Source organism: Schistocerca americana, chromosome 2 (genome assembly GCF_021461395.2).
Source record: "Schistocerca americana isolate TAMUIC-IGC-003095 chromosome 2, iqSchAmer2.1, whole genome shotgun sequence".
Taxonomy (NCBI): domain Eukaryota; kingdom Metazoa; phylum Arthropoda; class Insecta; order Orthoptera; family Acrididae; genus Schistocerca; species Schistocerca americana.
In genome coordinates, this window is record NC_060120.1 from 195,563,021 (window position 1) to 195,583,707 (window position 20,687).

At 44.2% G+C, this 20,687-nt stretch overlaps 1 protein-coding gene across 1 annotated transcript in view; it reads left to right on the forward strand.

Annotated features, from left to right (window-relative positions):
* The first annotated feature begins 8,956 nt into the window (after nucleotides 1-8,956).
* The window catches only part of LOC124595191 (esterase E4-like), a 150,736-nt gene continuing 139,005 nt past the window's right edge, over nucleotides 8,957-20,687 (forward strand). The window contains exon 1 of the mRNA XM_047133813.1: nucleotides 8,957-9,214. Within this exon, the coding sequence (XP_046989769.1) occupies nucleotides 8,990-9,214 (225 nt within the window). The 5' untranslated portion in view covers nucleotides 8,957-8,989. The remainder of the gene's footprint in view (nucleotides 9,215-20,687) is intronic.

A 20,687-nucleotide genomic window follows, 5' to 3' on the forward strand; every position in this document is an offset into this window, starting at 1 on the left:
TTCTAGTTCGTAAATCATACTGTTTACTAAACGGCGCACGTAAATTCCCACGTTAGCTCTATCAAAACGCACATTTCCTCCACAGTCCATATGCTAGTCACATTGTTCTATATGTAATATACACAAATAAAAACGTCAATATCCATGTACATATTTTAAGACGAAAAGGAAAGTACCATGTCCAATCAATAAGGACACGGCCTTATAAACGTTCCATTACAAACAGTGCGATACAAATTTGCAGTAGTTTTCCGCATAAGACAAACATTATTTCATCATTTCCACATTTTAGTAAAACCCCAAGATCATTGTTGCTTGATCACTGTTCCTACCTAGTAGCAGAATCTTTGCAGCATGTGAATTACGAAACGTCAAAGAAAAAGGAGCAAAATATCTTTATACAAGTAGCGCAAGCTGTCCTGAAGATTAAGCCAATTGAACAAACTCACTCCTCAAAAAAATGTGAACTTATATTTACATAACATCAAATATTACAGTATATACTTATGTTAAACTAATAATAAAGCATCAGAACCTATTAAAACGTGAATGTTAGGGGAAAAAACAATTAAACGAGAATAGACGCGCCGCCCATCTCTTTCAGGAATCAGTAACGCTACCACTACGTGGAACCGCCGACGCATATATGGTAGCCAATCTTAGCATGTTGCCACTTGCTAAAAGCTTTAATCGTAGCTATGTTGCTCATTGAAATTTAATTACAACAAACTGTACCAAGAAAAATGCGTTTTTGGTAGATCCTCAGTGTGTCGTTGTCTTCAAATGGCCTAGTCTCATAATAAGAAAGTTACAATAATTCTTTTGCCACGAATATGATGTTTCTCATTATTTTATTGCAACGAATCACACAGTTAACGTGTTTTCGAGTGATTCTCAATTTGCTGGTGCTCAGAAACGGCATATATACGTATAGGATTGAAATTAATATCAGTATGGCGCCTCACAACTCTGTGCTGAAGGGAGATGGCGTGCGTGTGACGTAAGTGGCGGTGTGCCCTCTCATTGGTCAACGCTCAGACGCATGCTCAGAAAATCTGACATGCTAGATATTGCTGTCCACGTTCGGAAAGACTCCCCAACGTGCTATTCCACGCTATGACGTCACAAATTCGGCACGCTCAACGCTCAACGTTCGGATGCACGGTCCGTGTGCCGACGGATTAAGACTGGACTGTTGGGTGGATACATACAAACAGTTTGGCTTACTGAACTTGTTTAAGTGTGAAACTGCTATCTAAGACTTTATACCCTGTGATGACGCCTACAGTACTATGAGATGAATCGTTAGGCACAAAAATATCCCTTGGACCACAGCCTAATAACTATAAAACAAAAGTCGCTTAGGACGTATTACGTCGGGGTATTTGAATCCCACACCTATAGAGAAAACTTATTCCATTATAGGAATTATTCTATCTGATACAAGGAGAGTCGTCACAGCAGAAATCGAGTGGAAGAAACAAACTACTGATCTAAACCACCCACTGCACGAGCCATCAGATCTCACTGTCCAGACTTAAATCAAGGAAGAGATTTTTAAGAACAATTGCGCCATTTACTGGCAACGTAGAAACTCACAGAATGGAACTGGGGCCACAGCAAGTACAAAACGGCCCTCTGCAGGCTTCCTCGTCCCAGACTTCACTTGGAATCCATTACCGGACAGAAGACGGAAGTTTCCAGGTATGACACCAGTCTCGTTAGACAGGGTACTTGAATGGGAATGAAACATGTGACCACAAACTGAAGAAGACCCTCTGGTCTGACAGAATCAGAACACAGCCGGCACCAATCGAAACTCTATAACATGCGGTGAGAAAAGCATCTTTGTCGCTAAGTACTCGAAAAACCAAATTTTAAATTTGTTTCTCTTACAAATATTGATGTATTATTATAATATTATTTCTGCGATATTATTATCCATATCTTGATGAATTACCTAGTCAGATACAGAAAATAAAAATAATTCCACTAGGGTGCAAATAACAGTGACTGTGATAACTCAATTGAACTTGTCTGCTAATGCCGCATTCAGTCACAAAATAATTTTCTTTGTATCATACACTATAGCATTTCGGAAACGCTAGATTTATCTTCAGGAGTTTCTTTTCTTAGAATGATAACACATACCTTTTTATACAAGTATTTATACATTTATTTGACATGATCAGGTTAGGGCTGTGGAGCAGGATTTGGGTGGAATGGGGTTTGGGCTGGGGGGTTGTGCAGATATGGGGCTTAATTTAACAATTAATTTACTAAACATAAAATACTTCTGAATGACACAGTAATAACGAAACAGAATATAATTATGTACATCATACAATTCCTTAAACAGGGCTCAAAAAATAAAGTACAGCTAAAATAACTTCCATTCGCTGAACAGAATTAAAATCTAACGTTTCCCCAGGATACAAAAATGGCTCTGAGCACTATGGGCCTTAACTTCTGAGGTCATCAGTGCCCTAGAACTTAGAACTACTTAAACCTAACTAACCTAAGGACATCACACACATCCATGCCCGAGGCAGGATTCGAACCTGCGACCGTAGCGGTCACGCGGTTCCAGACTGTAGCGCCTAGAACCGCACGGCCACCACGGCCGGCCCCTGGGTGCATAACCGGCCAACTACGGCAACAATTGCAACGTAAGACCCTCGACCATAGAGAGGAGTCATATCAGATACAGCTTCTGCAATTAAGCGTAAGATACCAAAACACCTCTCAGACTTAATTAAGATCTAAATAGCATGCACTTACATATTGGTGTACTACCACTGTCATCACCAAGTAGCTACTACAGCAGGCTACCGTGGACGCTCTAGAAACTGCATACGTAAGTATGTCCATGAAATTGTATAGAATAACATGTAGAAACTCATGAATCAGTTAGAACAAATGACAAGGTGACTTTCGTAATACAAATTGCATCAAAAAAATCAGATAGACTCACAGTGTAGTTCTAAATACACACTTTCAGTGTAATACAATTAATCATGCTCACAGCGAGTAATGTAACAAATAAAATGGATCTCATTCGCAGAGAATACAAGTGCGCACCCAGTGTGCAATCAATCAATAACCACAAGTTATTACACGATAACTACAGAATTCCGTGTGTACTGTTGTTTACTAACCCGCACATCCACTGTACTGCTCGTACACAACACAGTTCAATGTATCGAAGCACTAAGGCATTAGTGGGGTGGCTTGCGGAGTATCAATGTAGATGTAGTATCAATGTAGATGTAGAGTGCAACGATCAGCAGTTTTAAATCACTACAGTAGCGATCCTCTTGACATACAGAAGCCCCTTTCTCCGCCTCCACTGGAATCGCTGCCTTCCCAGCTAAGTAAAAGACACCAACCGCTCGAAAACGCTCCACGTCCTGCATTGAACGCTAGTGACGTCCGCACGACAGCGCCACATTACAAGAGCTTGTCGAGACTCCTGTTATCGGTTCTGCCAAAATAGGCTCCTTCCTCTCCATTGAGCCGCTGACCCCACCGTCTATCACTGCTCCTTCTGGCTCGTGCTGACTGGTCCAACACTGTCCGCCTCCAAGCACAAACTGAGCTGCCAACAATGGCCACTGCTCCAGCTCTGCGCACTTTACACTGACTGTTGATGACGCGCCACAGGCTGTACGACCACAGTAATGGTGCAGGCTTCCGGGAGATGTAACACGTTCGAAGAGGAGAAGGTGGGTCTACTCTTGTCCTGCCGGCCGGGGTGGCCGTGCGGTTCTGGCGCTACAGTCTGGAACCGCGAGACCGCTACGGTCGCAGGTTCGAATCCTGCCTCGGGCATGGATGTGTGAGATGTCCTTAGGTTAGTTAGATTTAAGTAGTTCTACGTTCTAGGGGACTGATGACCTTAGAAGTTAAGTCCCATAGTGCTCAGAGCCATTTGAACCATTTGAACTCTTGTCCTGCACTGTTCCACGGTACCAGCAGCGCCGTAAACACAGTGGACACACCCCCTAATCTGGTGCTAACGCTATAGCAATGCCAGCGCTGCCCTTGGTGTGTGTGTGTGTGTGTGTGTGTGTGTGTGTGTGTGTGTGTGTGTGGAAAGTAGGGGTGGGGGGGGCAAGAAACTAGACGTGCCGTGAATTATAAATGAGGACTGTAATATGCTCTGTCCACTTAAGTGTCTGCTTCGACTACGTTAACTGGAAGACTCGAGATGGCGATGGCGTATAGGGGGAGTGGGGTGTGAGGGGGCGGGTTGGCGCAGACTTGTATTCCAAGGGAGCAAGGGGGCGCCGAACTGAAAAACACTGAGGAATACCGCAGTGCGCGACGTTAGGGTGCAGTCACAGTGACCCCGATATTCGTGGATTCCGACGACGACTGACATCGGCCGGAAACAGCCGATCGTTTCAGATCAATAGGCCACTACGTGTGCGGTCACCCTGTAGCCGATCACACCTCGGACAACAACCAGTCGAATTCAGATCGGTTTGCTTTCGTTGGCCAAATCGACAGACGTTGTTACATACTAAATGTGGACTGTGAGAAACTGATAAGTTTAGTCCAAGAGAGAATGAAATTGTGGCATCCTGAGGATGGAAAGTATCCTAATCGGCATATAGTCCGGAATCTTTCGACGGAAATCGCTGATTTATGGGAAACAACAAATAGGCAAATTCTTTATAGGGAACTTTAGCCGTAAATGACAATCTCAAAAAACAATGTGTTCAAGTGAGAAAGGTATCGTATCTTATGCTTATACTTACTATAGCGGGTCTTTTTATTGGGTTGTGGTTTGCGGGGATTTGCTGTCTATAAAATATTATTGCTGCTTACTGGTTTATTTCTTATATGAAGTGGTTTGCAAATGTGACTTGAGTATTTCCATTTTTCAGTGCGTTTGCTGCGCAGAGTATCTTATTTTAAACTTTATGCTTGACTTTCAAACGTGTGATGAATGATGGTAATTGAAGGTTAATTGACGTATGTCTGCACAACATCAAATAAATACACCAAAATAGAGTGTTTGTAACCTAGCTTTTCAAGGTCACCACGAATCATCTCGAGTATGTAAGAGAACGTTTCTCCCTTCATCTCGTACATTCATGGAACTTGCTTGGTTACTCTGATAAATGAGGACAGAGTAGAGAATACTCGCCATGTTCCTCTCGAGACAGATGCAGCTCATTCACATGCTGAAGGTACTGTGAAACCGCTTCAGTTGTAAGTACTTCATTTATAAGCACGACCGGTTTCGCAGCATTACAGCTGCATCATCAGGTACAATAAAATCAAGTCATATTCTGATCAAAAAAGAGAACTGGATGACCTAGCGTTCATAGTTAATAATTTTTTGCTATGTAGCGGACGTCAATTATAAAGTATACTGAAGAGCCAAAGAAATTGGAACACCCGCCTAATATCGTATAGGGCTCCCTCGAGCACGTTGAAGCGCCTTAATATGACGTGGCATGGACTCGACTAATGTCTGAAGTAGTGCTGGAGGGAACTGACTCCTTGAATGCTGAAGGCTGTTCATAAATCAGTAAGAGTACGAGTGAGTGGAGATCTCTTCCGAACAGCACGTTGCAAGGCGTCTCAGGTATGCTCAATGAAACTCACGTCGGGGGGGGGGGGGGGGGGGGGGGGTTTGGTGGCCGGCAGAAGTGTTTAAACTCAGAAGAGTGTCCCAGGAGCCACTCTGTAGCAATTCTGGGCGTGTGGGATTTTGCATTGTCCTGCTGGAATCGTCCAAGTCCGTCGGAATGCACAATGGACATGAATGTACGCAGGGGATCAACAGGATTCTTACGTATGTGTCACCTGTCAGAGTCGTATCTAGACGTATCAGTGGTCCCATATCACTCCAACTGCACACACACACAACTACAGAGCCTCCACCGGCTTGAACAGTACCCTGCTGATATGCAGGGTCCATGGATTCATGAGGTTGCCTCCATACCAGTACACGTCCATCCGCTCGATACAATTTGAAACGAGACTCGTCCGACCAGGCAACATGTGTCCAGTCATCAATAGTCCAATGTCGGTGTTGATGGGCCCAGGCGTAAGCTTTATGTCGTGCAGTCATTAAGGGTACACGAGTGGCCCTTCGGCTCCGAAGCCAATATCGATGATGTTTCGTTGAATGGTTCGCAAGCTAACACTTGTTGATCGCCCAGCACTGAAATCTGCAATAATTCGCGGAAGGGCTGCACTTATGTCAAGCTGGACGATTCTCTTCAGTCGTCGTTGGTCCCGTTCTTGCAGGATCTTTTTCTGTCAGCGGCGATGTCGGAGATTTGGATGTTTTGACGGATTCCTGATATTCACCGTACACTCGTTACAAGGTCGTACAGTAAAATCCCCACTTCATTGCTGCCTCGGAGAAGCTGTGTCCCATCGCTCGAACGCCGACCATAACACCACGATCAAACTCAATTAAATCTTGATAAATTGCCATTGTAGCAGCAGTAACCGATCAAACAACTGCGCCAGACACTTGTTGTCTTAAAAATGCTTTGCCGACCGCAGCACCGTATTCTGCATCTATATTTGAATACGCATGCCTATACCAGTTTCTTTGGCGCTTCAGTGTAGTATTAATCAACTTAGAAAGCTCCCGTGGTGCACTCTGTTGATGGCAGTATCTGGTGAGCTAACGGGTCCTCATATACCGAAAAATTGGTCAAAAACCCACCGTATGTGATCATCTATCGGATTACTTAAAATTAGTCACCACCGGTCCCTCATTTACCATCGTATTCGCTCGCACTGGATGTGAAATAAAGGGCGGCGTGTCAAGATGGAACTGTGGAAGCGCCATATAGCGACATGGAGAGAAGGTTCATGTGGAGCGCGCATGCGCATTGGTAGATAACTATACATGTAGATCGATGACTAGGCTGATGGGAAAGCTGGGTGAGTTCTTACAATGTGCTGAAAGACCTAAATTTCTTAAAAATTATTATAAGTGCCGATGTTGCCACAGATAAACAACACGTAAATGGTAGTAAAATGGTTCAAATGTGGTATTTCGGCCGGTTTTTGACCACTTTTTCGCTATATGGGGACTCGTTAGCTCACCAGATACTGATATCACGGGAGCGTATCACGGGAGCGTATCACGGGAGCGTTCTATGTTGGGTTATGCTATATTATAACTGAAGTCCGCTACACAGCGAAACATTGCTGACTCGGAACGCTGATTTGTCCCATTCTCTTTTTTGGTCAGAACATGATTTTATTGCACCCGATAATGTAGCTATAATGCTGCGAAACCGGCCGTGCTTATAAATAAGTACTTGCATCTGAAGCGGTATTATCTTCAAAATGATAGATCCAGGCTGTGGCTGCCCTGAACACAAAGTCTTCTGCGTTATTCACATGCATTTGGCGTCTTTCTAAGAGCAAAATCCACAGTGCAGCACGCGTCTCCAGGCAGAGAGACGTCATGGTATCCGTCCCACCCTAGGTGGTTAAAATCTAACCTACCTCATACCTAGAACAGATTCTCACATAAGCTAACATAACCCATCCTCCCTGAACCCTCCAAAAACCGGCAGAGCAGATCGGAAACAGTGTGAATAATCTGTCGGCTCTCATCGGTCGAGTCGGCCGATGATATCGGGCGACCTCTGGCAACGGCATCTGACGACCGCCGTCAGTGCAACTACCAACGCAGCCTAAGACTGCGTTTACAGTGACAGGGACAACGGTCGTCAAACAGCGTCGCTAGACGTCGCCCGGCAACGTTGGCCGACATCGTGGTCATAGTGTGTCCGATCTCCTTCGTCAGTTTTTGGCAGTGTCGATGAGGTTAGGTTAGAATCTGTTGTATGTATGAAGTAGATTAGATTTTAACCTGTTAGAGTGGGGTGAATACTACGAGGCCTCTGTGATTGGATACGACTGCTGCGTAGCTGCTACTGCTGTTAAAGAGAAGCCTAATGCATGTGAATGAGCTTTTCTGTCCCGCAAAGAACGTGGCGAGCACTATACGCTCTGTCCTCAGTTATCGGAATAACCAGACAAGTTTTACAAATATATGAGATGACGGGAGAAACGTTCCGTTACATATTTTAGATGATGCGGGGTGGCCTTGAACAGCAAGTTATAAACACTCTATTTCGGTGTACCTATTTAAACTTGTGCTGACGTATGTCAATTAACCTTCACTGGCCGTCAATTAGCATACGAGTGAAAGATAACGTTAAGTGTAGCATAAGGTACTCTGAAAACGTAAAGCATTTAAAAGTGGAAATATGTACTGTACATCACATTTGCAAACCACTTCAGCTTAACAGTATCACTACCCTACTGCCATAAAACGCCAGTAAGCAGTAATAATAATTTGTAGACAACTAATCACAACCTACCATAAAGAGGCTATAAGCATATGAGAACGTCAACCTCTTCACTTCAAGAAACTAATTTTTGATTTTATGATCTATGCCTAAAATTTCCATTGATGATTTTGCCTATTTGAGGTTTCGAATAAACCTGCGATTTCAGTCAACAGATTCCGAACTATATCCTGATTATGAAATTTTCATACTCAGGATGCCACAAAACTCACTCTTTCTCAGACTAAACTTATCAGTCTCTCGCGCTCCATATTTCGTGTGAGAGAACGCCGGTCGATTTGACCGAAGATAAAAAAAAAAAAGATTTGAATTTCACCGATAGTCGTCCGGCGAGAGACAGGATCGGCTATAGTGTGACTGCACACGTAGTGGCGAACTGACTTGGAAGATCGGCCGGAGACGATCGGTCGGCGGCGGAATCCACCGATATCGGAGCCACTGTGACTGCAGCCCAACGAGAAGACGAGAAGCGCTTGATTGGAGCGGATTCGGTACAAGTGGTTGCGGAAGGCACCGCACCGCGCAGCACTGTCTAGGAAGAACCGGCTGGACACGAAGCAGCGCGGTCTCGCCAGATTACGTAGCAGCAGCGGCGGAGGCGGACGGGTGGCAGTGTCTCAGCAGACATGCTTGGGGTCGGACGAGCGGTGGCGGCCGCCGTGTTGCTGTGTATTGTCGGCTTCGCAGAGGAAGACGCCGATGATGCCACCTCGACGCCAGAGTTCCCGGAGGTGCAGACGCCCTTAGGCCAAGTGCGGGGCAGCATCCTATGGTCCTTGGACGGACGGCAGATATTCTCCTTCCGAGGAGTGCCTTACGCACGGCCACCTGTTGGCGAGCGACGTTTCAAGGTACGCAGCTTCTGCGCTACGCGCATCAGATAAGCGTCCTATTGTGGCTATCGAGGCTTCCTCGGCGTGGTTGATCGGTGGCGTACTTTCACGATGCGTTCCACTGTGCGTCACCTCATTTCATGGATTTTGCTGTAGAACGTTTTGACGTCGAGGGGAAGGTGGCTCACGTAACCTGTTCTAGTACAGTCTGTTGCTGGCTGCCAAGAACTCTTCTCGCTCCGCTCTCTTACGCTGGTGGATTGCTTTTGCTGCTTGCTAATCGTTTCTCCATTGCTCACCTCTCCTGACGGTATTCCCCCGTAAAAGCGACGCAACGTCTGAAAAATTTTATGCATGGACAACGAGTCTGCACTTTGCGTTCTTAGAAATATAAACGAAAAACTCTGTAAAGTTCTGTTGTACGAAATTGGCCTCGACACTGATGTTTTCACCATCAGTATTTGGATGGAAGGGAGGAGCGAACATTTTCCCTTTATTTCTCAATTAATGTCTAGTGTGAACTGCCTTCTAAAATCAGTTTTTCTCTCCTTTTGTAAACTCTGGTTAGAGCAAATAAACGACATAAATTGTTTGTACAATGCTATTTATTTCTCTTCCCTGTGTATAATTTATAGTGTCTTCTTCTAGAACATCATTGCCAAAGTTTGCTTTACCACTGATTAATGCATCTCCAATAACAGAGTAAAATTCATGGCGCATTGTAACCCTGAGATTCTCTAGGAAGCTTCATACGATGATATTCCTTCTGTCATTCCTCTTCCTACTCTGAATCTCCCTTCATTGTTTCAGTTTCGCTTCCTTCTTTTCTTCCTCCTCATTTTTCCCCTCCTTTCCTCATCTTCTTTTTCATTGCTTCCCATTTCTCCTATTCCTTTTCCTATTCTTTCTTTTCCTCTTCATTCTCTCAAACTGTCTCGTCATTTCTTTCAACCTCACTTTCCTCCTCATTCTCCTCCTCATCCAGCGTTCCACTTTCTCTCTTTCCTCCTATTCCTGCACCTCCTTCCTTTTCTTCCTCTAGAACGGCTTCTTTTCCTCCTCACACTTATCCTTAACCTCCTCTCCATTGGCCTCTTCCTTTTTGTTTTAATCATACTTCTTCATTATGCCATTTACCGCCTGTCATAGTACTCTGTTTTTCTTGATTAACCAACATATTTTTACCCTTTTGGTACGATTTTTTAAATTGCATTGGCAGTCTTTCAGGCTGCATTCTCAGTAGATGCTCATTCCATATTCTTCTGTCTTCTTTTCTTTATTATAGACTGCTTGGCTGGCACTGCCTTGTAGTAGGAAGCTACACTACTCTGAAGAAGCTGTGAGCTATAGCAGCAGTAGTATGGTAACTGTCATGGTTATAACGAGTGAACAAGCCGTAGTAGAGAATGTGGAAACATGAGTCACCCAACTTAAGGAAGGGGTGAGAGGGGGCCTCTTATTGCAAAGTGATGCTAGCTATCACAGATAAATAAACACTGATGACAAACTCAGGTCATACTGATTAGGAATTAAGCAAATGACAAAAAATCTGCTGCTGGAACAATAATAATTGGTCTCAGTCCACAAATTTGCACCTTAAAACATATAAAAAATCGAAATAAACACAGAAACACAAGCAAGAATATAAATCAAGTTTGGATGGATTTCTGGCAAAAATTAGATTTCCAACACGAAATTTCAGAAGTATTGCTAATAGATAGCAAGAAATCCAAAACAAATTCATTCACCAAAGGACATATCTTGCAGAAATTATTGAAACTAAGAAAAAATTAAAACTACTAAATATATATGATATCATATCATGCTATATAGTGAGGTAGAAGGAAATGTGAATACAGATAAAGCAGTAACGTTCTTTAAAATTAAGAAAGCGAAAAAGTCTATAAAACAATGAATACATCAATTAAAGATGAGTGGTAGCAGAAAAGGGTTAGAATGATAGATTAATAATCTGTTACAAATGCCTTCCAGAAACAATGATACATAATCCCTACGGGATTTGTAACTGTAAATTACCTAAAAACGATAAATTCAAGATAAAGAAAGCTGTATGCAAATATAATTGCCCGATGTGGGAGTATTAATCAATAATAAATTTTGTTTTAGTAAATTCGAAACTACACGGACAATTAAGTGACTTGAGCTTATACAGAAGCTACGACACAGCATCAGACCATTTCCTCAACATCTTACAAATACATGCTGAGGCTGAACTTTAAAGGGCAAAAACACCACAACCACTGAATGGACAAGAAGTTTGTAAAGAGTATTGATTGTAAGAAATACCAGAATGTTATAGCAAAAGAGGTTATTAAATGACTGATAGAATGATAGTATTCACGTCAATACTGAAGATGAATAGTGAAATACGTCAAATGCAGTAGCAAAGCACCTAATGAAGCATTAAGATAGAAAAATAAGTGTCATACGAAACAGGATTTAAATATTTGGTTGCCAGAACTTGAAGACACAATCACAGATAAGCAAATGGCATACTAGAAGTACAATACAAACATTGCCGCAACAACCACGGTCTTTCATCAAAGGAAAAAATATGAAAAAAGACAACTGCCACCAACATGATCGGGAGCACAGCATCAGAAGTATACAAGACACGACTGTGGCAAATAATAGTGTATAAATTCCCGAAAGCCCATAACAAAACTGCCCGCGACGTAGTCCATTTAAATAACATCAGATAACCACAGTGGATTACTGATTATAAAAACAAAACAAAAAATTTATTTCCACGGGGGCTAGTTGGATAAATGTTTTTATTTCATTCTGCAGAAAAGATATCGTCTCTAATGACCTCACTGTCGACGGGAAATTAAACAGTAATCGTCCTTTATTTATTTGTTTTTTGAAGAAGAAATCGGATTCTGTTTTCAGAATTTTGATGATAGCTAGGTCCACACAGCCTTTGTGAAATTTTTAAATGAAATCATTTCCGCTTTTGCCCGTTGAAACATTTCCTATTGCGACTTTAATTTCGACATATCGTTTTCGAACTGCAATCGCAATAAATAATGTTTTAACAAAAGAAGTGGAAATGATTTCATTTAAGTATTCTGTATTTTTTTTGTCGTTATTATGGCCTGACATGCAGGAGTGATTTTGTTTTCTTGGAATTTATTGAAGCTGTAGTGTCAGACTGAAAGAAATAAATCATTATAAAGACCTTTGGTACGAAGCAAGTATTCAGCAGAATGAAAAATGAGTTACTCCTTTCTTCTAAGTGGATAAATAATGGCAGTGGGAAATTCTTGAACCGGTAGGATTTGAACTGACTGCATAAAGATCACATGCCAGCACACGTCAACTATCGCAGCAGGTAGTCGATCATCGAAAACAACACAAATTATTGTAAAACTAGCTGAGAAAACAAGAGAGGTCTTACAGCAGCATTTTATTAGATCCCAAAAGAACGCATGAGGTCTGGTCAGAAAATTCCGCAACACTCAGAATTTCACGACAATGGTGTGTTGGAGCGAAATCTGTTGGCATCCCTGCTCACGCCTGTGTTTGATGTGCAACTGCGAGAAGTTTCACTATTTTATGTCTGAGTTATTGTTGGGTGCTGTACTGAGTAGAAAGTTGTCGCAGAGTTTGCGCATTTCGAGATGGCAGAGTCAGAGGACCAATGCGTTTGAATTATATGTGGCGTAAAACTCAAGAACACCTACACAGAGACACATAAAATGAAGCAGGAAGCCTACAGTGATGAGTGCTTAAACCGTACCCGGTGGTAGGAACAATTCATGAGGTTTGAAAATGGCCAGACGAAAGTTAAAGATGACCATCGTTCAGGACGCCTCTCGACGTCTACCGACGAAGCTCATGTCAGGAACGTCAACGAAATTGTGTGTGCCAATCGAAGACTGACTGTCCGAAAGTTTGTGAAAGAATGTAACATTTCAGTTGGATAATTTCATGAAATCTTGACACAGCATCTTGGAACGCATCGTGCTGCCGCTAAGTTCGTCCCACGGCTCATGAAATAGGACCAGAAAGACCTTCACCTCGCAATCTACGGAGAGCTTTTGGATCTCGCAAATGAGAAGGAGATGTTCCCTAAGAGAATCACAACTGGTGATGAGACGTGGGTCTACGATTGTGATCTACATCCAAATCCATACTCCGCAAGCTAACTAACGGTGTGTGGCGGAGGGTATTTTGAGTACCTCTATCGGCTCTCCCTTCTATTCCACTCTCGTATTGTTCGTGGAAAGAAAGGTTGTCGGTGTGCCTCTGTGTGGGCTCTAATCTCTCTGATTTTATCCTCATGGTCTCTTCGCGAGATATACGTAGGAGAGAGCAATATACTGCTTGACTCATCGGTGAAGGTATGTTCTCGAAACTTCAACAAAAGCTACCGAGCGTCTCTCCTGCAGAGTCTTCCACTGGAGTTTATCTATCATCTCCGTAATGCTTTCGCGATTACTAAATGATCCTGTAACGAAGAGCGCTGCTCTCCGTTGGATCTTCTCCATCTCTTCTATCAATTCTGTCTGGTACGGATCCCACACCGGTGAGCAGTATTCAAGCAGTGGACGAACAAGTGTACTGTAACCTACTTCCTTTGTTTTCGGATTGCATTTCCTTAGGATTCTTCCAATGTATCTCAGTTTGGCATCTGCTTTACCGACGATCAACTTTATATGATCATTCCATTTTAAATCACTCCTAATGCCTACTCCCAGATAATTTATGGAATTAACTGCTTCCAGTTGCTGACCTGCTATATTGTATCTAAATGATAAAGGATCTTTCTTTCTATGTATTCGCAGCACATTACACTTGTCTACATTGAGATTCAATTGCCGTTGCCCGCAACATGCGTCAATTCGTTGCAGATCCTCCTGAATTTCAGTACTATTTTCCATCCGCAAAAAGCCACAGTGAACTTTCGATGTTATCCACAAGCTCATTTATATATATATTGTAAATAGCAACTGTCCTACCACACTCCCCTGCGGCACACCTGAAATCACTCTTACATCGGAAGACTCTACTCCATTGAGAATGACATGATGCGTTATGTTATCTAGGAACTCTTCAATCCAATCACACAATTGGTCTGATAGTTCATATGCTCTTACTTTGTTCATTAAACGACTGTGGGGAACTGTATCAAACGCCTTGGGGAAGTCAAGAAACACGGCATCTACCTGGGAACCCGTGTCAATGGCCCTCTGAGTCTCGTGGACGAATAGCGCGAGATGGGTTTCACACGTTCGTCTTTTGCGAAACCCATGCTGATTCCTACAGAGTAGATTTCTAGTCTCCAGAAAAGTCATTATACTCGAAGATAACACGTGTTCCAAAATTCTACAACTGATCGACGTTAGAGATATAGGTATACAGTTCTGCACATCTGTTCGACGTCCCTTCTTGAAAACGGGGATGAACTGTGCCCTTTTCCAATCCTTTGGAACGCTCCATTCTTCTAGAGACCTTGGGTAGACCGCTGCAAGAAGGAGAGCAAGTTCCTTCGCAAACCATGGTTCAATCTATAGTATGGGTCGAGTAAGGTTCTCCAAGACCAAAAAACACTCGTCAGGTCATGTCAAATGTCAAAGCCATGCCGATACTTTTCTTTCACTTTGAAGGATAAGTTTGTCATGAACTGGTGCCACATGGAATACTGTTAATCGATGGTGCTATTGGGTCGTGTTGCAACGCCTGCGAGAAAATGTGAGAAGGAAACAACCTGAAATGTGGCGAGACTATTGATGGGTTTTGCATCACGATAACGCACCGGCACCTTCATCCCTGTCAGTGCGTGACTATAGCACAAAAATCGAAACCACTGTGCTGCCTCATCCACCGTACTCTCCAGACCTGGCCCTTGCGGACTTTTCTTTTAGTTACGCAGCTGAAAACCCCATTGAAAGGACGAAGATTTGCAACGGGAGAGCCGGCCGAAGTGGCCGTGCGGTTAAAGGCGCTGCAGTCTGGAACCGCAAGACCGCTACGGTCGCAGGTTCGAATCCTGCCTCGGGCATGGATGTTTGTGATGTCCTTAGGTTAGTTAGGTTTAACTAGTTCTAAGTTCTAGGGGACTAATGACCTCAGAAGTTGAGTCCCATAGTGCTCAGAGCCATTTGAACCATTTTTGCAACGGGAGACGAGATACAAGAAAGTTCGTAGACGGCGCTTAGCACTATCCAGCGAGAGGTGTACCAAGAGTGCTTCCTGAAGTGGAAACGGCGTTGGCAGTGGCGTATCAGTTGTGGAGGAGAGTATTCTGAAGGAAACCATGCACAATAAGTAGAAGGTAAAAGTAGAAAAATTCTGTGGAGAAAGTTCCGGAGCCGGCCGGGTGGCCGAGCGGTTCTAGGCGCTACAGTCTGGAACCGCGCGACCGCTACCGTCGCATGTTCTAATCCTGCCTCGGGCATGGATGTGTGTGACGTCCTTAGGTTAGTTAGGTTTAAGTAGTTCTAAGTTCTAGGGGACTGATGACCTCAGATGTTAAGTCCCATAGTGCTCAGAGCCATTTGAACTACGTGCTGCGTTCTGAGTATCAGCCAGAAAGTAGTAAAACGTGCAGCATTTCACTTGAGGAAGAGTAAAACTGTACTTGTCCTCGTCCCGAAGGTCGAGTTGAATACCACCTTGCCTTCCTAGGCCCGGTGACTATGCCCGCGCCCTTCTCTTAAAATGCTCCCGGCCATGCGTCGGGGCTTCCCTAGCAATGCGGGAAGTCACACACGCCAGTGCCACTGTCAGAATCCACACGAATCCTGGCAGTGCGCGGCGCGCGAGGCGAACTACGCCACGTACTGTTCGACCGGCTTAATCGGAAACATTTATCAATTCTCTGCTCTGCTACACTATGAAATCAGTCTGTATAAGGATCGCCATCTTCGCTTTGACCCGCGAGACAAGGTTAAACTGCTCACAGCTTCTGAGTCAATGATTAAAAGCTTTGTAGCTATCGTGTTGGTGCGCAAGTTCATAGTGTTTTTCCATGAGTTTAATAAACACAACAAATGCACATAACAGGGATTTCATTCACGAATACACTACTGGCCATTAAAATTGCTACACCAAGAAGAAATGCAGATGATAAACGGGTATTCATTGGACAAATATATTATACTAGAATTGACACGTCATCACATGTTCACGCAATTTTGGTGCATATATCCTGAGAAATCAGTATCCAGAACAACTACCCCTGGCCGTAATAACGGCCTTGATACGCCTGGGCATTGAGTCAAACACAGCTTGGATGGCGTGTACAGGAACAGCTACCCATGCAGCTTCAACACGATACCACAGTTCATCAAGAGTAGTGACTGGCGTATTGTGACGCTCGGCCACCATTGACAGGCGTTTTCAATTGGTTACAGATCTGAAGAATGTGCTGGCCAGGGCAGCAGTCGAACATTTCCTGTATCCAGAAAGGCCCGTACAGTACCTGCAACATGCGGTCGTGCATTATCCTGCTGAAATTTAGGGTTTCGCACGGATCGAATGAAGGGTAGAGCCACGGGTCGTAACACATCTGAACCGTAACGTCCACTGTTCAAAGTGCCGTCAACGCGAACAAGAAGTGACCGAGACGTGTAACCAATGGCAGCCCATACCATCACGCCCGGTGATACGTCAGTATGGCGATAACGAATATATGCTTCCAATATGCGTTCACCGCGATGTCGCCAAACATGGATGCGACCATCATGATGCTGTAAACAGAACCTGGATTCATACGAAAAAATGACGTTTTGCCATTCGTGCACCCAGGTTCGTCCTTGAGTACATCATCGCAGGCGCTCCTGTCTGTGATGCAGCGTCAAGGGTAACTGCAGCCATGGTCTCCGAGCTGATAGTCCATGCTGCTGCAAACGTCGTCGAACTGTTCGTGCAGATGGTTGTTGTCTTGCACACGTCGCCATCTGTTGACTCAGGGATCGAGACGTGGCTGCACGATCCGTTACAGCCATGCGGATAAGATGCCTGTCACCTCGACTGCTAGTGATACGAGGCCGTTGGGATCCAGCACGGCGTTCCGTATTACCCTCCTGAACCCACCGATTCCATATTCTGCTAACAGTCATTGGATCTCGACCAACGCGAACAGCAATGTCGCGATACGATAAACCGCAATCGCGACAGGCTACAATCCGACTTTTATCAAAGTCGGAAACGTGGTGGTACGCATTTCTCCTCTTACACGAGGCATCACAACAACGTTTCACCAGGCAACGCCGGTCAACTGCTGTTTGCGTATGAGAAATCGTCTGGAAACTTTCCTCATGTCAGCACGTTGGAGGTGTCGCCACCGGCGCCAACCTTGTGTGAATGCTCTGAAAAGCTAATAATTTGCATATCACAGCATCTTCTTCGTGGTGTAGCAATTTTAATGGCCAGTAGTGTAATATATTCTCCTTCACAATTTACAACATTCTGCCAACGCTGGTGTAATTTTTCGATGCAGCATTGTAGAAATCACGTGGTTTTGAGGCGAAGAACTCATTTTCGGACCATACTTTTAACGGAAAAGGAAGCTGCTTGAAGGTTGTTCGATACAAAACGAAAAAGGTGGAAGTCTAAGGGCGCAAGGTCAGGTGATTAATGTGGGTGCGGAATGATTCCCAACCCAACTACGGTATGGCGTTTTTTGCAAGTGTATTAGAAATGAGGGGGGGAGGGGGCGTTAACGTGGAGTAGCGTCACTTCACGCAGTCTTCCTGCTCTTGGATTGCGTCTGTAAAACGCCTCAGTTGTACACCACACAAAGACGTTTTCAGCAGAAGGGTAACATTATCTTTTGTGAATGCGCGCTGGTCTTTGTACCAGGAACTGCTGCTTTGTTTGGGCTCAGCCATTCCTTTCTCCTCCTTAGCACATTTCTCGTCACCAGTAACGAAACAGCATAGGAATGGTCGGTGTTGTTCACGAGCCGGTTGATGACGAGCAAGCAGAAATGCACGTATGGCCACCCACCGATTTATGTGATTTTGGCACAGAACATGCGGTACCCATACATCCGATTTTTTAACCTTCTCCATTGTATACAAATGTCACACAATGGTGGAAGATCACAGTTCGTCACATTTGCCAGTTCTCGAGTACACTGACGCCGACCATTGTGGATTAATGTGTTTAAATGATCTTCATCGAACCCCGAAGCACCTCATGAACATGGCGAGTCGCTAATGTCAAACCAGTCCTCCTTAAAACGAGAAAACCATTTTCTTGCCGGCCTCTGCCCAAAGACGTTATCCCCGTATATGGCGCAAATGTTTCTGGCTGCTTTCGCTGCTGTCGTTCCTCTATTGAATTCAAATAGTAGAATACGTTGAAAATGATCCGATTTGTCGTCCACTTGGCACTCCAATTTATAGCGTCCACAGCTCCACTCACTATCTCCGACGAAGTGATGATATGTAAAGTCAAATAGCGACAGTGAACTACAAATAAAAATGGACAGTACTTCTGCAGGGGACTTTCAATGACTTGTTGAGCCCATGCCCCGTCGAGGTGCAGCACTACGCCGGCAAATGGACGTTCGACATGATTTTAGGAGGCATTCCATGACTTGGGTCACCTCAGTGTAATGTCCTCATGCTCTTCTCTGAGGCCTTCGATCAACTCCACACTCATTAATCCACAACATTTGGAGAGAAGAACAGGAAAATGCTTAAGTAGAAGTCGATGCCCGCGTACGGGACTGCACTTTCCAATAATTTGTAGGCTTTCCATACCAGGAAAGTAACTTCGTTCATCACGAAAAGATGTGAAATTCCAGACTTCCGAAACGATAACCACTTTAAAACGCAAACAGCGCTCATGAGGCTGACGACTTGTCACCTCAACAGCACGAGAGCTGATGGCCGATTGGTCGATTTCAACAGCTACAAAACTTAATCATGAAGTTATTCAACGTACAGGCCATTCAGCCAATTAGAAACAGGAGCAGAATACAGACATTCTCGTTACACTTTTCATGCTTATGCTTACAGCGCTTATGTAAGGCGCTACCTTCTGAAAAGACTTAAGGTATTTTTCTGCCACAGGTGCTGGAAACCCTGGCCGTGGTGGAGGAGTTACTCCTCCTGAAAGCCAGCCAAGTAGTCTCCGGCCACAACCTATTTAGGAGGATTAGAGGAAGCCGGCCGCTGTTGCCGAGTGGTTCTAGGCGCTTCAGTCCGGAACCGCGCTACTGCTACGGTCGCAGGTTCGAATCCTGCCTCGGGCTTGGATGTGTGTGATGTCCTTAGGTTAGTTAGGTTTAAGTAGTTCTGAGTCTAGGGGACTGATGACCTCATATGTTAAGTACCGTGGTGCTTAGAGCCATTTGAACCATTTTTTTTTTATTAGAGGAAGACTGGCGCATGTGCTCCAGCCCGAAAAAAGCCTTCTTCGGCAGTACCCGACCCCAAAGTAGACAATAGCCAAGGGAATAGCACATAGGTTCTGCCAGGAATTGAGATGTTAGTCTCTTCCCCTTGAGCAAACTCCCGTAGCCAGTTATAGATGGATCTACGGCTTGCCGTGGACTACGAACAACAGTGTAAGTTGGCATTTTTACTTTAACCAAGCATTACCAGAGGTGAAGGACTCGATAAACGACCGAAAATATGCTAGGACGGCTGCGGATCGACTCGTCTTCGTTTCACAGTTTGGTACTCAACCACTGGCCATCAAGCGACATCCGCCATTACAGGCTGAGAAAGCAAGAGACAGTGCGCCGTAACTCAGTATTTCTTTAAGTTTTAAAAGTAGCCGTGAAATTACGAGGGTCATCCCAAAACAAATTCCCGACATTTTTCTTTTATTTGGCTCAAATGGCTCTGAGCACTATGGGACTTAACATCTATGGTCATCAGTCCCCTAGAACTTAGAACTACTTAAACCTAACTAACCTAAGGACATCACACAACACCCAGCCGTCACGAGGCAGAGAAAATCCCTGACCCCGCCGGGAATCGAACCCGGGAACCCGTGCGTGGGAAGCGAGAACGCTACCGTGCGACCACGAGCTGCGGGCTTTCTTTTATTTATTTAATTTTTTTTTTTTTTTTTTTTCAAAGCCCCAACTTTCGTTCGAAATCTTTGCCATTCACGGACGTCATAGAAACATTATTGGTGCTTGAATTCAAATGTAATGCAATTTGTTTCCTCCAGCCATGCTGTAGAAGTACTCCGTCAACGTAACAGCTGTCCTTAATGTTCGTCTGAAGCAGCGTGCTGTTATATAGTTTCTGTGTTGTGGGGAAGAGACAGTGACATATATTCACAAGTGATTGAATAGGAAGTATGAGGACGACGCTCGATCGCAGCACAGTTAGTCGTTGTGCAAGCAGGTTATTTGGCGAAAGAGACAGTTTCATAGTGGTGTCTGAATGTCTGTGAAGGAATGGTAGGACATTCTGCCTCAAGGGCCAAAGCCAGAAAAGATAGTGATATTGGACGAACGATCTGGAGCAAAGTCGACGTTCTATCTTGTCGCAAA